The following is a 17373-nucleotide window of genomic DNA, read 5'->3' on the forward strand; positions in this document are numbered from 1 at the left end:
TTTACAAAGACGACTCCACAGGGCTATTGCCAAACAAAACTCAACACAACCCCCAAGCGCATCTGCCTGAGCTTTCCAAGAACCCCCAACAGCCCTAGGCAGGGACACTTGCAACAGCATTCACAGGTGAGGATGCAGAGGGCCACATCAGTGTGTGTGTGTGTGTTTCTCTCCAGACCAGTGTGGTTAGGAAACTCCACGGGGGGGGGGGGGGCGCTAGGCCCCTGGCCTTCCTCCCAGGGGGTGGCTTTCTGAATAATTCCTAATGCTTTTGACAGGTGGGCCACAGAGCAGCTTGGTGCAAGCCCACTGCCTGTGCAGCCACCTCTCCTTTTTCGGCAGCTCCTTCTGGGTGCCACCTGTCCTGGTAGATGTGGCGTGCTCAGCTGAGTACTTTGGACATGTGACCAAGAATCCTATCCTGGCGCTGCTGCTGGGAGCCCTCTGCACCCTCTGCCTGGTGGGGGTGGCTTGGGCCTGGTGGAGGCACAGGCACGGCCAGCCCCGGGTAAGTGGCTTAGGAGAGCTGGCACGAAGAAGAGGCTGCGGAGGGGGTTGCACCAGACACTGGAAGATTGCCAAGGGGGGAAGGGAGTGCTGTCAGAAATGGGGCTTGGGAGATGTGGCTCCATTTGTGGTCCTTAAGGGGCAGGCTGCCCTATAGGGCCCCGTTAACAACAGATAGGACCCTCGCTCCCTGGAATCAGTTCCCCCAACTGGGGGGGGCAGTGGGCTGGATCCCAATAGTTTTTTTCTATTGGGGAAAAAGGAAGCGGGGGTATCCTTTGACCACCTCAAAGGGCTATGCTGGGGAGCCTGGGACCTGCAGGTATAAAAGCATTGGGCCCATAGTAAGGGGGAGAATTGGGGAGATTGCGTGAAAAAGCTGGCTGGATCTAACCCCATGGGGGGGAGGCCCTCAAGGAGATCTACGCCGTACTTCCAAGGGCTACTGGGTCCAGGGCCAAGAGGTGTCTCTGATGCAGCCAATGACCATCTCCCTTTGTGGGCCCCACCCCTTAGGCACACAGCCAGAGGAGGCCCCCTGTGCCCAGTATGGCTCTCTGCTTCGCTTCTCTCTGCGTGGCTCCCGAAGCCCCGGCTGCTGGCCCAGTGTGAGTGTTCTGGCCAGCAAGGAAATGGGTGGGGTGGGTGAGGCCTGGTCTCTGGACAGCCGCTCATCCAGTCGCTGCCCGCAGGTCTGCTTCGGCTCCAGGGATTAGCCGCAGACAGCAGGACCTGATGTCTGCCTTCAGGCACCAGCATCTTCCTTCTGGATGAGCCCTTCCCTCTGGGGGAGCTGCAGAGCATCTGCTTGTGGCAGGAGAGCCCCCCCACCCCCCCAAGCACGGAGCCCCGTCAGTGCTGGGTGCTGCCTTTGGGTCTTGCCTTTTGCTGCTGGGCCAAGCAGTGTGTAAAAGAGGCAGAGGAGAGATCTGAGTTTGCAGGGATGGCTGCTAGGGGCTACTGCTTGTTGCCTAAGCAGCTGTTGGGAGGCTTGAGGGCTACCTGTGAGCCAGGGCTCATTGCCCTGGGACATCTGCCGGGTCCTTTTTCCAGAGTATCTGGAGAAATACTCAAGAAGAGAGCCCCTCTAGCCCAGGCAGAGAGTGTCCACCTCTTTCTTGCACACCTCTCCTCCCACTGCAGGGAGGACCTTTCCCATGGTGTGAATTCCATGCCTGCCTTGAGCTTGTGACTTGCAGGCACAGGGACTTCTGCAGTGCTGAGGGAGGGGCGCTTGGAGGAGCAGCCTCCTGCCTGACACACCACTCTTGCACCTCCCTCCCTCTCAGCTAGCTAGCCATTCATTCATTCATTCATTCATTCATTCATTCATTCATAGTCTGCCTTTCTCACTGAGACTCAAGATGGATTACATCGTGTGAGATTAGAACAATCAGTATCAAGGATATTTCCAAAAACAATGCTAAAGGGTAAATGAATACAAGTTTTCAAAGACAGAGCATTAGCAAGGATCCAATACAGAGTTGAAGAATTGCTGAAACAGAACATAAGCAATTCTAGGGCTGACATTAGACAGCATGAAGCACAGGTATTATATAGGAGTACATATTTAAAGCAACAGATAATATGTAAGGCAACGTAGTGGTGAAGTCTATGGCCCCTAACTCATTAGCAAAGCATCTGAGACCCCTCCCTACAATACCGCTATGTCACTCATGCTACCGTGCAAGACCTTTAGTGGAGGAGCTGCACCCATTTCTCTTGCAAAGCGTGGCTGCCCCCCCGGCAGAAGATGGGCCCTGCATCCCCCAGTACTTCCCAGCAGCTCCACTGCACCAACAGCCCACGTTCTGGTAGGCCCTGACGTAGTGCAGTAGCTCTGCTTGCAAGCAGGTCCGATGCAGCCACTAAGTCCACCCCAGAAGCTGGGAGTTCTGGCTGCGTCGGATCCTGCCCTGGAGACCAGGGCTCCTCTGACCTTGCGCTGGCTCCACCTTCCCCGCAAAAGTGACTTGGCCTGGCCCCTGGCCTTGGGAACCGCCTGTCCCTCTCTTTGCGGGAGCATCTTTCGGCAAAGAACGCCGCATGGCCTGCGAGATGTGCACACCTTCCTGGTAGCGCTGAGGTCCCGTCCCACATGCCCTTCCCCCGAGGGCCGCCTGCCTCCCGCGGTGCTCGGCCCTGGTCGGCCTTGTGTTTTGGGAGGGGCCACACAATGACCCTCCCCCGCTCATGTGGGTTGGTACAGCTGGGGGAGAAGGGCCATGTGGTCTGCGTGGTGGGGCTGGCCAGCTGGGCAGTGACTGGGTGGGAACTGCTGGCCGAGCCTGCTCCTGGTCTTCCAGCACACCGAGCTCTGCAGGGGCCAGGAGGCTGGCCACGCCCTCCGCAAACCCACGGCCCCTTCCAGCTCCACCAGTCTGGAGGCTGGCGTGGAGGTGAGCAGAGGAGCCACTCAAAGCCCAAGGCATCCCACTGCGGGACGGCGTCCCTCCCTGGCAACTTGGACTCAACAAGGGAGGGAGGGAGAGAGAAGGCGCGCACACACACACAGGCACTGGCCAGGACACTCCCCCTTTGACTCCTCCTGCCTCCCCAGGTGGTCACCTTGTGCATGCACTCAGCTGACACACTCGTGCTCCCTTCATACCCCCCTCAGGCAAGAGCTGGGGCAGGTCCCACTGGGCCACCTTTGTCTCCCCATCCTGCCTGCCTCTTCCCTGGCTGGCACTGGGCATCTTTGGGGCACAGCTCCTGTCTTGTCTCTCACCCGACTTTGCGCAGCATGATAGCGACTCTTGAGTAGAGCCGCAAAGCCAGCCACACCTCCAGAGCTCCTCCCGGGTCAAGTCCTGATGTGGACGTCGTCCAGCTTGTGCAGCTGGTGGCTCCTTTTATCCCTCCTGATCCAGAGGCAGAGGAGAGCCCCTCAGCAGTGGCTGTCTCCATGCAGCCCACCTGGGCATCCATGTGCCCTGACGGTGTCTCACGCTGCTGCTGCTGCTGCTGCCACTGCCTGCACGGTGCAGGAGCCCCCAGGATACCTGGCCCTGGCTTGCTGCACCAAGCCTGCCTTGCCTGAAGCTGCCATGTGTGGAGCACCTCCTAGCAGAGGCTCCTGCCAATGGGCAGTTTCATCAGTTTGAAGGGCTGAGCTTGGAGGCAGCCATTGGATCCCCCCAGCCTGGCTCATATTGGGGCCTTCCCTCAGCAGCCGTCGTGGCATCCCTCCAGGCCAGGCCTTCCGGCAGAGAGTGTGGTGGCCCAAAGGAGACTGGGTCAGTGGCTCTTCCCTAAAGGTGGAGGCCTGTAGAGGAAAGCTTTAGAAGGCCTTGCCTGATGTCCCAGGCTCAAGTTCCCCCAGGCTCAACGGCCAGCAGCCAGGGCGGCTCTTCTAGCAGACGGTCAGTCCTTGCAGCAGTCAACAACTTATGCCGCTTTCTTTCACACTGACTGAAGGTTCTGAACAAAGGCAGCACCACGTCCAGCACACTGGAGTCCTGACTGTGGCCAGATCCCCTTTTTTCATGGAGGGAGGCAGCCGGTGAATCGACCAAAGTGGCTTAAAAGCGCCACCTGCAGAATCGGTCTAATCAACCCCCAAGCAGCAAACCGGGGTCTTCCTGAGAAGGGTGCAACTCGTCTGGGGGGGAAATCAAGACTCATTAACAGTATGAAGAGGAGAGAAATTATTCTGGTAGATGCCAAAGGCCACATGCCGCACAGAGACAGCACGGCCTCTTGCCTCTGCCTGGCCACCCCACAGGCCGGGGGCTACACGGTCCCCTGCCCCTCTTGTGTGAGCCATCTTCCAGTGGCCACTGCATACTTCTGCTGCCTTGCTCACATTGCTGCAAGACTGACAAAAGTGAGGGGGGATGGAGGGGGGTTCCTACCAAAGAGCTGCGCCATCAGCCACCCCGTGGAGGAGACCCAGGGGAGAGATGATGGTCTCTGAGAGCGAGACATCAGCACAGTGTGCGACTGCCATAAAAAAAGCTAATGCTATGCTAGGGGTTATTAGGAAAGGGATTGAAAACAAATCAGCCGGTATCATAATGCCTCTGTATAAATCGATGGTGAGGCCTCATTTGGAGTACTGTGTACAGTTCTGGTCGCCACACCTTAAAAAAGATATCATAGCACTGGAAAAAGTACAGAGAAGGGCAACTAAAATGATTAAAGGGTTGGAACACTTTCCCTATGAGGAAAGATTGAGGCGCTTGGGGCTCTTTAGCCTGGAGAAAAGACGACTGAGGGGAGACATGATAGAGGTTTACAAGATAATGCACGGGTTAGAGAAGGTAGAGAAAGATGTGTTTTTCTCCCTTTCTCACAATACAAGAACTCGTGGGCACTCTATGAAATTATTGAGCAGTCGGGTTAGAACAGATAGAAGAAAATACTACTTTACACAAAGGGTGATAAACACATGGAATTCGTTGCCACAGGAGGTGGTGGCAGCTACAAGCATTGCCAGCTTCAAGAGGGGACTGGACAAATATATGGAGCAGAGGTCCATCAGTGGCTATTAGCCACAGGAGATAGATGGTATTCTCTTTGTGGGGAGGTGGTGCTCTGTTGTCTTGGTGCTGGAAGGAAGGCAGTGGGAGGGCTTCTGGTGTCCTGGCCTCACTGACAGTCCTTTAGATGGCACTGGATTTCTAGCCACTGTGTGTGACAGAATGTTGGACTGGATGGGCCACTGGCCTGATCCAACATGGCTTTGCTTATGTTCTTATGTTCTTATGACAGGAGGATTCAGGCAGGACCCAGGCATGGAGAGCTCCCCAAAGAGCCCGAGGGGGTGCGTGCCTTAACCGTGCACCCCCCCTCCTCATTGGCAGCAGCTCTGCAGGGCCCCTTTATTAAAAGGGCTTTATGCTGCCAACCTCTGCCAGGACCCCCACTGCTAGCGAGCTCTAAAGCAGTCTTTGGGGCAGGCCCCACCCCAGCCAGCCCATGACGGAACCTCCTGGCCATCACAGTGCTGGCAAGGTGACTGTCAGTGAGCACTAACAATGCCCCCAGCTGTACAAACAGGGCTCCACCCTAGCGACCTGTTCAGTCCCCATCAGCCAGCAGTTGTCTTGGCCTCCGTTCCACCTCCTTGTTTTGCAGGTTGTGGGGCCAGGCCTTGTGGTGCTGGGCGTGGGAAGGGGGAATATTAGGAGGTGGCTCAGGGCCATCATGCTCTGAAGAGCAGGGACCATGGAGCTGCACCTACGTCTCTGGCTCTGGCTCTGGGTTGCCCAGAGGGGATCAGCATGCGCAGGCCTGCCACACCCGCCCCTGACGGGAGAGGCCAACTACCAGCTGGTCAGACGGCCCCAGGGCTTCCCAGCAGCAGAGGTCTGGTGCTGGCTGCACGGGGGCTCCCTCCTCCGCTCGTGGGACGAGCATGCCAAAGGCTTCCTGCTGCGCAACCTGGACAGTGGGAGCAAGAGCTGGATTGGACCCACTGCACAGGTGCCTCGAGAGCAAGAGGAAGCCAGAAGCCAGGGTGAGCGCAAGCGTGCATGTCCTGGTTGGGCCAGGAAGAAGGCAAGTTCCCCATCTATTCTGCCACTCCGCTCCAGGCACCTCTGACCCACTCCTAATCAGCAGCCTTCGGCGGAAAGCTGGGTCCAGCTCGGACCCAGGACCAGTCTCTCCCTGCGGGGCTGTGGCTGCATTTACTCCAGGATCGGGGCAGAATGGGAACCAAGGAGGTGGGCAGAATCCTCTCCTGGAGTGCCCAGCCAGACAGACTGTTCTCTCCACCAAAACCTCCTTCCAACAGGGCAGCCGTCCGACTGCAACAGCATCATCCGGATTGGGGACCAGTTCTGGGCTCGGAAGGAGGCATGTTCAGAGAAGCTTTCCTTCATTTGCCAGCCCAGTGAGTGATCATCCCCTGGTGGTGTGCGGTCCCCCTGTGGGCAAGTCCCCAAGCAGGAGGACAGGTTGCTGTGGACAGCTGCAGGCCGCTGCACAAGGGGTGTCCCGGTGGGGGTCTTTTCCACCTCTTGCCCTCTGCCTGCTTGTGGCCCAGGAGGGAGGGCTACACTCTCTGTGCCTCAGCAGAGCTTCTTGCCCATCCCTCTGGCTGATCTCAGCCTCCTGGGTTTGCTCTCTTCCCCTCCTGCTCAGGCCTCCGTAGGCTGCGCAGAGAGATTTCCACGTCACAGCAGGTAAGTTGCAGCCAATTGCTCCCTGCCCTGGGTGCTACCCAGTGAGAGGCTGTGGCCACGCAGCACTGCTCGCTGGGTCGGAGGGGTCCTGTCATGCTCTGCCTGTCCTCCTAGCGACGCCATCCCTGCACAGTGAGGTGTGGCCCAAGAGGGAGGGCCAGGACAACCCCTGGGCTCACCAGAGAGCCAGTGACTGCCCCTCGCAGCTTTCAGCCAGGAGCCGTGAGCCATCGGCAAGCCAACAGCCCAGCAGACGCCAGCAGTGCACCCTGGCCACCCACTGGCATGCAGGATACTCCCTGGACCAGGCTGGAGCTCAGCCCCTATCCTCCGCTGGCCCCTTGTGGTGGAACCTCTGCTGTGCCAGAAGCCACTGTTCCCTCTGGCCCAGGACCTAGCACCCAGGCACAGCCCACCAGCAAGTCCACTTCCGAGGGAACAGAAAGCCTCCAGCCACCACCAGCCGAGGGATTGGCCACACTCAGCCCCCAGGATGTCCTGCCTGAGGACAGGGGACAGGTAGGGCAGCGTCTGTGCCAGCAGGCCGCAGTCCCAGGGGGCCCTTGCCAGCTTATGCTGATTCTGGCATCTGCCACTGCCTACTCTGCTCCCCGTCCCCGGGGGGGGGGGGCGCGCGGGGGGTACCAGCGGGATATGGGTGTGGCTGGGGCAGCCCTGCAGCAAGGCATCGGCGTCCCTGCTGGGGATGAAAGGCAAGCCACAGGAACGCAAGTGCTGTGTTGGGAAGCTTGGTCGGAGCCGCAGCTTTTCAGGAGCTATGAGGTCCCTTCAAAGGAAGGACTTGCCAAAGAGTCCCGCATCTCAGCCTTCTCGCCCCGGTGGCCTGAGGAGCCCAGAGAAGGGAAGGCTCCACTCTCCCCTGCTGGGTCCCTGCACGGGATGGGCAGGGGAGGCCTTCCCAAGAGCCAGACTTTCTCTCCCAGTCCCGGCTCTGCCCCAACAGGCCCTGGAGCAGCTGCTGGGCCAGTTCAACCAGATGGTGCAGACACTGGGACAGCCACTGGCAGTGGAGAGGGCAAGCCAGGCCCTGCAAGATTTAACCAGCTTCCCTGCCGTGCTCTCGGGGAACGACCAGGTACTGACTTGCTGCAAGCAGAAGGCCAACAGCTGTGTGTCCCAGATCAGCCCTAGACGGGCTTTCCATCAGCCCCCCTCCCCCCCGATGGACGCAGGGGATCCCCCGCCCCCCGCCTCCGCCCTCTGCCACTTCCCACCTGGTAGGCGGGGTGGGGGTGGGGTGGGGTGGATGGGAACGGGGCTGGGAACTGCAGAGCCCGTGGTCCGGACCACTACCTGTGCTGCGCTGGGAATGATGTCTTTCCCACATGACTCAGGAGCCAGGGGCCAAGTCCATAAAAATTGTCCCCAAACACTAAATCTGGGGGCAATTTTGACTGAATCAGCTCCCATCACAACCAATGGCTTCTGCATTGTGCCTGGAATGCTGTCATTTGCCACTCAACACGTGAGTTTCCAGAGCACACAGACACACAGTGTGCTCACAAGGCAAGGCCCCACCAGTGCACACCCCCCCCCATGAACCCCCATCTCCCAGTTTCAGCCCTGGGAAGTCTGGCAGCCCCAGTCCGGGAGGGCCCACAGCCCCTCTTCAGCCCAGAGGTCTCCCATATCCCGGCTGAGCCGGGGCAGCCCTCTTTGCACAGACTGTCTTGTTCCTGCAGGCTCAGGCCAGCCAGGCCCTCCTGTTCTTGAGCTCTCAGTTATGGATGGAGCCAATGGCAAGCAACCGCTCCTCTGCGGGCACAGCAACAGCAGCCTTGGCGCTCTTCCAGTCTCTCAGCAACCTACTCATGGCCATGGGTACTAATGCCTCCAGCACCAGTGGAAGCGAGCAACAGGTGGGAGGGGGCAGAGACTCTGCCACGCCCATCACCAGGGGATGATACCCACCTTCCCATGCCCCTTGATCACCTGGCCAGGTGGGCCAGACATTGAAGCAGACCAGCTTAGGTAGGGCTGGCGCCCAAGAGTTTTCCTTCATTGCCAGCGGGGTAGGCAGCCCAGGCCTTGGGCTCCCCTCCCACAACAGGCTCTGGGGATGGGACTCAGCCACGCCTGACTCGGGCAGTGCCTGTAGAGGCACCACCCCCTGAGGCAGCCCTCTGGCTGGCTCCAGTCCCTGCCCACCACTAACCCCGAACAACTTGTTGCAGCAAAGGGCAGCCTTGGTTGAGACACTGGCAGCCCTGCCTCTGGTCCAGTCGGGCCTTCTCCTGGGCAGTTCCTCCAGCAAGCCCTGTGTGACTGTGGACTCTCCGGCACTCAGCACCACTCTCAGCAGGTACTCCTCCCCTCCCCTTCCTCCTCCAGCATGGAAAAGGGAGCTGGGGGGGAGCAGGGGGAGGCAAGAATGAGCACATGTCCTTCTTCTCTCTCCTCTTGCTGGCAGCCTCGGGGCGACCTCCCTGCCTCACAGTTCCTTCCACCTGCCTCAGCCGAAGCCCCTGACGGTCACCTTCCCGTCCACTTCCTCTCTGTCACCGCTTCTGCACCAGCACTCCCAGAGCCTGCTGCAGGTCCAGGTAAGCGGCACGGGGCAGTCCCAGGACTCCAGATTCAGGCAGGGCGCTGCTGGTGCTGTCGGGTCGGGGGCTGATGGACTTCTCTCCTTCTCTGCAGGCGAAGATGGGAGGGGGGGGTAGAGGCACCAGCAGCTCACACACACACACACACACACCCTGCCTCCACATTCTTCTTGCAGGTGGCCTCTTTTGCACTGGACCCTTTCAGGCCCCTGGGTGGGAAGCCCATGGCAAGTGTGGCCAGCATCGCTCTCCGTGCCAATGAGGGGCCTATCAACATGCATGGCCTCTCCGAGGAGATTGAGGTAAGAATGGGGCTGCCTGTCTCAGGGCTGCCTACGCTGGAATGAATGCACTGATCCTGCACCTGAGGTCAACAGGAGCAGCCGCTAAGGAGGTGCTGCGCCAAGCCCAAGAACTGCAGGCAGAACCGTAGCTTGCCTTTTTTGAACAAGGGGCTAGTTTTGCCAGTATAATAACCCAACCTGCAGAGGAAGGGGGCGGAATTTCTTCTAGAATAATGATCTGACTATTTCTGCAGCCACAAAGAAGTTAGCTGCCATTTCCAAATCTCTCTGATCTACAAAACAATGCTGAGAGCCCACCAAATTACACAAACACACATACAGAGTGGCTTAGCAAGGTCCACACCACCCATCTGTTGAATCCAAAATAAGATGAACTTCCAAGATAATTTTTGAAAAATTTCCCTTGATTTCCTAAGATAATTTTCTTGGGATATGCTTCCAATCAGAGTACAAAAATTGTCAAGCAATAACTGCTCCCAGATCTTTTGGCCTCTCCCAAACAAAGAGTGGCTTAGGGAGAAAGCCCCCAAAGAAATGACCTCGCGGAGCCTTAAGGCCTTACTGTGGGAACACCAAGGGAGGGGGCTTTCCTGGGAGTTTCAGCTCCAGCTGGCCTAGAACCTCAAAAGCTGCCCAGATAGATCCCTGATTGCTCTGAAATGCCTAATTCTACTTGGTGGAGTCCAGCTGGGAGCCACTTTGGGTCCCTGTTTGGATAGAAATTCTGGGCACGACAGGGTTCATTGTCTTCCGCAAACACCCGCTCCTTCTCATCCCCTCTCCTTGGTTCCTCTGTCTCTGGTGGAGAAACACACACAGGCTGCTCTGAGGCCTGTGTGCAACATGGCCGGCAGCAGGGCCTTTTGCCCACGGAGGATGCCTCCCCAGGAGTTATCCCTCCAGGCTGTCGCTCTCAGAGGTGAGGGCCAGCCAGCTGAGCACACGTTCTCTGGCTGGAGACAGGGAGACCAGAGGTGAGGGGGCTGCCAAGGCTGTAGGAGGGGGAGGCCTGGTGGTTGTCTCTTAGCCGCCCCCCCCCCTTTCTCCTTTGAGATTGTTCTCGAGGGAGAAGAGGAAGCAGAGGACTCTGCCACCCAGCTGAATGGCGCCAGGCACTTCGGCGTGGAGGCAAACATCACATCCTCGGAGGATGCCCTGCTGGTCAGCGTGAGGCCTGCTGCACCACTCCAGATCACCCTGTGCCTGGAGTCCCCCCTGCAACGCCAGGGCAACAGCTGCCTCCTCAATACCACACTGCCCAAAGGCAGATGGCAAGAGGGTACGGGGCAGAGGGAGTTAACGGGGAGGGGCACGCAGAAGGGACAGTGGGGCAAAGGGCATTTGGGGTGAAGGCAGTCATTGGGGAGGGGTCAGTATAAGAAGCAAGGGCAGCACCGGGTTTCTGAACTGCAGAGGGCCTGGGAGGGGGGGGTCAGCAGGCAGGCCCTGCAGCTGCACATGACTGCTTGCCCCCTTTGACTCTTTGCTGTTCCTCCAGAGGGTGCGTACGTGTGGGTGGTACCCCCGGAGAACCTGTGCCACGGTCAGGGCACCTACTTCCTCTCTGCAGAGGTGGCACCACATCCACAGGGGGACCACATCCAGGAGGACCTCTCCATCTCCATTGCCAGCACGGGATGCTACTACTGGGCCAGCCAACACCAGGCCTGGAGAAGCGATGGGTGCCGGGTATGTAAAGGGCTCAGCAACTCCAGCTGGTGGCTGCAGGGCAGAGCGGGCTTCCATGCCCGAACAAAAGCATGACCAAAGACGATACGGTGCCACAGGAGAGGGGCTCAGTGGCAGAGCACAGGCTTGGCATGCAGAAGGCCTTGGGTTCCGGCTCCGGCGGCAGCATCTCCAGTTGCAGGACCCTAAGGGCCAAATAGGGCTGCCCTCTCTGCGCAGGAAATCCCTGCGGACTTGGGAGCGGAGCCTGGGGAGGGCAGGGCTGGGGAAGGGGTGGGATCTCTGTTGGGTATAATGCCATAGAGCCCCCCCTTCTGTTTCCTCTAGGGAACTGATCCCTGTCCTCTGGAAAGCAGTTGTAATTCTGGGGTCTCTTCAATCCTTACTGTTACAGATATTGATATGAATCAAATACACCCAAGTTGGACTTGTGTTTTTTTGTAAACTTCGTATGATCTTTAAGGCAGTTCACTAGCAGTCTATGGGAAAACACAGGTGCTTTTTTATCTTTGACAAAAATTAAAAATAGCTGGATTTTTTTTATTACTAGGAAAGACAATCTACCTTTTAGTAGCTTCCAAGCTTTATAAGCAATTAGTCAGCACAGTTTCAGGTGGCAGCCATGTTGGTCTGCAGTAGACTAGCAAGATTTGAGTCCAGTGGCCCCTTGAAGAGGCACAAGATTTCCAGAGTGAGAGCTTCCGAAAGGCAAAGCTCTCTGACAAAGGGAGTTTTGACTCTCAAAGTCAGAATGGGAATGATCTTGTGGGGCTCCACAAGACACAATCTCCCCCCCCCTCCCCCCATGTTATTCACCCTCTCTGTAAAGCCTTTAGGAGAACTTATTCGTCGCTATGGAATTGGAGGCCATCAATATGCAACTGGCACCCAGCTCTCTTTCTCACTATCCAAATTCCCTGGTGATGCTGTGGAGGTCCTGCATCACTGCCTGACTGCTGTTAATTGGCTGAAAGCAAACAGATTGAAACTGAACCCAAACAAGACAGAAGTGGTGCCGGTTGGAAAAACAGAGATCTCGGAGAACATTGTGCTTCCAGCCTTTGATGGGATTGAGCTGACCATGGCTGGCTCAGTGGAAAGCCTGGGGGTCATGCTACACTCAGCACTGCTGCTGAAGAAGCAAGTGAATACAGCTGCAAAAAAGGCCTCCTCCCAACTCAGGCGAGCCTGGAAGACGGCCCCCTACCTTGACGCGGCCCACCTGGCTACCTGGATTCATGGCACAGTAGCGTCGAGACTAGACTACTGTCACGCACTCTACATGGATCTCCCCTGAGAGTCAGAGACTCCCGCTCTGGTGCAGAGTGCTGCAGCTCCTTCACTCTCAGGAGCTAGAGGGGACCAGCGCATCACTCCCATTCTGCAGCCCCTCCATTGGCTTCCCAGCAGTTACCAGGCTCAATTCAAGGTCATGACGACCCTCACATTCGTGGCGCTTGGCCCCTCCTATCTGTGCTACGGCCTCTCCCCTTCTGTTCCACCATGGCAGCTTTACTCCTCTGGTCAGGGCCTTCTGCAGATACCACCCCATAGTTGGGCAAAATCAACGGGTACTTGCACAAATGCTTTCGCTGTGATTGTCTCCGCCTTAGGGAACGGCCTGCCTGAGGAGGTCAGGAAAGCCCCCACTCTCCTGGCTTTCCAGAAACTATGTAAAACTGAATTATTCAGGAGGGCTTTCTACCCAGATTACACGACTGTATCATAAGAAATAGCTCAGAGAAATGCCTTGGTAGGGACGGGGACTAAATGCTATGTGGTTGGGTACTGGCTGCTGATGTAAATATGTGCCTTCCAGGGAGTTTCCACACTGCTCAATGTGCCATGGAAATTAGTTCCGCTTTCTTTCAAATAGATTTCCACCTCTGTGCTAGGCCTTATGGTTGCTTAAATGTTTTCTGCTCCCATTCCCCGTTTTATCTGCTTCCCTGAATGCCCTGACTGTGGTTCATTATTGTACTTTGTTCAGTGAATCTTCTCATGGTTGATTATATTGTATTTTCATTCGCATTGTGTAATCTACCTCAGATCTCAATGAGAAAGGTGGACTATAAAGAATATTAATATTACTCTGAAAATCTTGTGGTCTTTAAGGCACCGCTAGACTCAAATCTTGCTAATCAGCCCAGATGGGCAATGATGTCGTAAGTCAACTTTCACAAAACATCATAGGATGAAAAATATGAAGAATCAGCTAAGACCAATGATATTTATATAACATAGTTACATGTTAAAGACTATAGAGATTTATTTATAAATAGCAAATATCAATGATTATGAATAGATGCCACATACATAAGGAATTAGGGTTTTGATGAAAGAAATTTTACACACAAATTGTTTGGTGAGAAATGTATGTGTGTGTATCTATAGAAATTCCAATGCATTTCATAGTTTATTAATTATGATTTGATTTTAGCATCACTTATATTTAGCTATGGTGGACAAAAATTAAGAGATTAAATTCTCATTGCTTGCACAGTTTCATTACTAGTAGGATTCTGTTTAACCTGTTGGGGGCTCTTTCTCATAGTCTCTCTACACAATACTTTTGACACGTGTTCTTCACATATTGGGAGAGCTGGGAAGACAGAGCCGGTGGAGATGGATGCTCTCACAGCCCTCGTCTGCCCCTAGCATGCCGGACTGCCTCCCCTTCCGGAGCTTTTACCCTGCCCTCCTCGCTACTTAAAACTTTGAATTAACTGAGCTTTGGCAGGGCAAAGGCTCCAGAAAGGAAGATGCCAGAGGCGGCTGAGGGGTGTGAGAGAATCCACCCCCTCCGGAGTGGCCTCTGCCAGCTCTGCCTTTCAAAACCGCTCTTCCCAACTCACATTGCATTTCCTGACACTCGACGAACACACGCCCAGGATTCTTGTGTAGAGAGACTATCAGGCAGTGGGCCATCCTTTTCTTCCAGGTGGGACTCAACAGCACCTTGCGCAGCACTCAGTGCCTGTGTGGCCACCTCAGTTTCTTTGGCCGCTTCCTCCTGATCCTTCCACACACGATAAACCTCCAGCGCACAGGACAGCTTCTCAGCAAAGTTGGACAGAACCCAGCCGGACTGGCCCTGCTGTGTAGCCTCTTGCTGGCCTATGGGGCCCTCCTGTTTTGGGCCCGCCAGAGGCAGAAACAGGATCGTGCAAAGGTGAGGCTGGAGGAGCCCAGCACTGCTACAGTGGCTATATATGGGGGTAAGCTTGGGGGGAGACTTGGCTCTCCAACTTGACCTTCCCGCCCAGGGCATGACACTGCTGCGTACTCTTCTGTCCCAGGTGAGGGTCACAGTCTTGGTGGACAACGATGCCAGCGCCCACTTCTACTACCTGGTTCAAGTCTTCACAGGCTACCGGCGAGGAGCAGCCACATCTGCTAAGGTAGGGAGCTGCTCAATTGCAGCCCGGCCCAGCGCTACAGGAGCAGCACACGCACACACACACACACACACACACACACACACACTCGCCGCTTCCCCCAGTCTGGGATGAGTCCCGCCATGCCTGCTTGAAAGAGGCCTGCTTAGGCAAGGGGCAGAGGGAGGGCCGTGTCCTGGAGAGCTGTCCTGCTTTCCTTTCTGGGCCCCGGGACATCTCAACTAATCTCCTGCTTTGGGCTCCAGGTTCTTCTGACCCTGTATGGGGCAGAGGGCCGGAGTGAGCCGCACCTCTTGCAGCAGCCACAAGCGCCTAGCTTTGAACAGGGCAGCATGGACTCTTTCCTCCTCGCCACTCAGAAGCATTTGGGCAACCTGCATGCCGCCCGTCTCTGGCACAACAACTCTGGAACAAACCCCAGCTGGTAAATTGTCGGGCTGGCCAGCACAGGGGCCCCATTCAAAAAGGGGAAGGGAGAGAGAGCTGACCAGACGGGGTGGGGCTGGCTGAATGGTGCTGGGATTCTGGGGGTGCTTAGCCTTGGGATTAGCAGCTGCTGGATGTCGGCAATTCCGCCCACCCTGGCACACCTGACGGCATGCATGAGCCCGTCCACAGCAGCAACCAGCAGGGATTTGCACCAGCTTCATAGCAGCTACAAAAAGAGAAATGTAACAGGTACGCCTCACCCTCAAACCTGTAAGGGCACACCTCCATAGCGCCTGGGCCTGCAACGGGACACTTCCAGATTCTCAGTTTCCCCAGTGACACCTCCCTCTTCAGTGCTCTGAGAAGCACATGGCACGTTCACTCCAGGATGGCAATGGGGAGGAGTGCCAGGTGACCGAAGGCACTGCGCCAATCCGTTCCAGCAGGACAGAGCAGGCACGGCACCGCTTGTCAAGAAAGCCCTAAGGGGGTGGGGGCATGCTCAGGCTCGAGAGGGCAGCCGTGGTCTGAAACTCAGTTGACCTCCTTCCAACAGCCAATCCTCCTATTCCTCCAAAGCAGCTGTGCAGGCAGTGGAGGAAATCTATAGGGGAATTCAGAAGGAAGCCCTTGCAGCTCCTGCGCTCAGGGTGGGGAGCTGTGGGTCTCGTTTGGGCCTCCAGTTAGTGAGCCCTGGGGCAGGGCACCGCCGGGGCGATGGGAGGGGACCTGATTCCTCGGCTGCTGCTGCAGCTGATGGGCATTGCACCGTGCCACTGTGTGGCAGTGCCCGCATCTGACATGAGTTGTCTGCAGGTTTGTGAGTCGGCTGGTTGTCAGTGACCTGACTGCCAGGAAGAAATGGTACTTCTTGTGTGACTGCTGGCTGGCGGTGGACATGGATGATGGCCAAGTGGACAAGGTCTTCATACCCGCCTCTGACCAGGAGCTGCTGTCATTTGGGTACCTCCTGAGCACCCTTCCTCCCCCAGGGACATGCATGGGCGTGTCTGCGCCACAGACCTGAATGTGACATGTGTAAGCACATTTGGGAGCAGCAGGCTTTGGCCCTAGAGCCTATTTGGAATGCTAAAGCTCAGCCACAGAACATTTGGAACATTCTCTGAGCATGTGCCAAGTGTTTTACTTTTAGGCCATTCAAGGCAACGCCGTCCAGAGCCTCCACTTCCCAAGCAGCCATGGCAGCAGCAGGGCAGGGGCCCCCAAAGGAAGCAGGGGGCCATCCCCTCCCCCCGCTTGGCCCCAGCTCCTCAGCAGCAGCAGCAGCCTGCCCCACACCTCCCCCCCCTTGCCTGCAGGAATCTCTTCTGGGGCGGGCTGGTGAACAAACTGACGCAGGAGCACCTGTGGCTGTCGGTGGTGACCTGTTCTCCATGGAGCCCCTTCACCCGAACGCAAAGGCTCTCCTGCTGCCTGGCACTCCTGCTGTGCTCCATGCTGGTCAACATCATGTTCTGGAAAGGGCCGGAGGAGGAAGGGCGTGACCCAGAGCCAGGTGAGGTCCTCCCGGCCGCCTGGGGCAGAACAGAGGCTGCCTTCCCATCATTTTCTGTGGGGTTCCCAAAGCAGAGCATGGGAGAGGAGGCGCCAGCCCCTCCCCTCCCGTATGTTTGGCCCACCTCACCCCAGGGTGCCTGTGCTTTAAGCACACGGGTAGCACATGGGCCTCGGAGGGATGCCAGCCCTTTGGGAGAGCAGAGGCAGGCAATGAGGAGGGATGCCCAGGGGGGTCACCAGCCCAAAAGCCTGGGGGGGGGGCTGCCTTCCTGAGCACCTGTCAACCCGAGGGATCTCTTTACTGGACCCTCCCTCCCAGGAGCCTTCTGCTCACACGGGGTGGTGGGATGGCTGGCAGCTACCGTGGGGGGTCTCAAGGGCTGGATCTGTGTCGCCTGCTGCAGGACCCTTTGTGGTGACGTGGCAGGAGGTGGTGGTGAGCGTGGAGGCAGCCCTCCTTCTGATGCCCCTTCACCTGCTGATCGTGCACATCTCCCAGGTGGTCCAGCCGCCTGCCCAAGAGCCGCCGCCGCCACCACCGCCTCCTCCTGTGGGCACCGCCCTCCCACAGCCAGAAAGAACTCTCTCCCAGCACCTGCCCACAATGACCCCCATTCGGCAGGTGAGGGCATCTGAGCAGCCTTTCCTGGCCCGTCCCTTGGCCCCTGAATCCAGCGTTAGCAGGAACTGGCTTGTTCCCTTCCTCCCCCGTGCTCACAGTGGGCAGTCAAGAGCAGTGGCCTGCCATTCTCTGCAAACCCTCCCCAGACGAAACATGTCAAATGTGGTGAAATTATGAATATTGCACTTTCATTTGTGCCTGTCT

The 17373-nt window shown here is 57.0% G+C and overlaps 1 protein-coding gene across 1 annotated transcript in view; it reads left to right on the forward strand.

Annotated features, from left to right (window-relative positions):
• Positions 1–426: 426 nt before the first annotated feature.
• The window catches only part of PKD1L3 (polycystin 1 like 3, transient receptor potential channel interacting), a 29238-nt gene continuing 12291 nt past the window's right edge, over positions 427–17373 (forward strand). The window contains exons 1-17 of the mRNA XM_055000285.1: positions 427–508; positions 6251–6349; positions 6601–6641; positions 6756–7160; positions 7606–7737; positions 8345–8521; positions 8837–8964; positions 9073–9205; positions 9385–9510; positions 10567–10792; positions 11012–11202; positions 14144–14374; positions 14502–14603; positions 14846–15024; positions 15846–15992; positions 16349–16545; positions 16952–17169. Coding sequence (XP_054856260.1) covers positions 6927–7160; positions 7606–7737; positions 8345–8521; positions 8837–8964; positions 9073–9205; positions 9385–9510; positions 10567–10792; positions 11012–11202; positions 14144–14374; positions 14502–14603; positions 14846–15024; positions 15846–15992; positions 16349–16545; positions 16952–17169 — 2421 coding nt within the window. The 5' untranslated portion in view covers positions 427–508; positions 6251–6349; positions 6601–6641; positions 6756–6926. The remainder of the gene's footprint in view (positions 509–6250; positions 6350–6600; positions 6642–6755; positions 7161–7605; positions 7738–8344; positions 8522–8836; positions 8965–9072; positions 9206–9384; positions 9511–10566; positions 10793–11011; positions 11203–14143; positions 14375–14501; positions 14604–14845; positions 15025–15845; positions 15993–16348; positions 16546–16951; positions 17170–17373) is intronic.

Source organism: Eublepharis macularius, chromosome 16 (genome assembly GCF_028583425.1).
Source record: "Eublepharis macularius isolate TG4126 chromosome 16, MPM_Emac_v1.0, whole genome shotgun sequence".
NCBI classification, from domain to species: domain Eukaryota; kingdom Metazoa; phylum Chordata; class Lepidosauria; order Squamata; family Eublepharidae; genus Eublepharis; species Eublepharis macularius.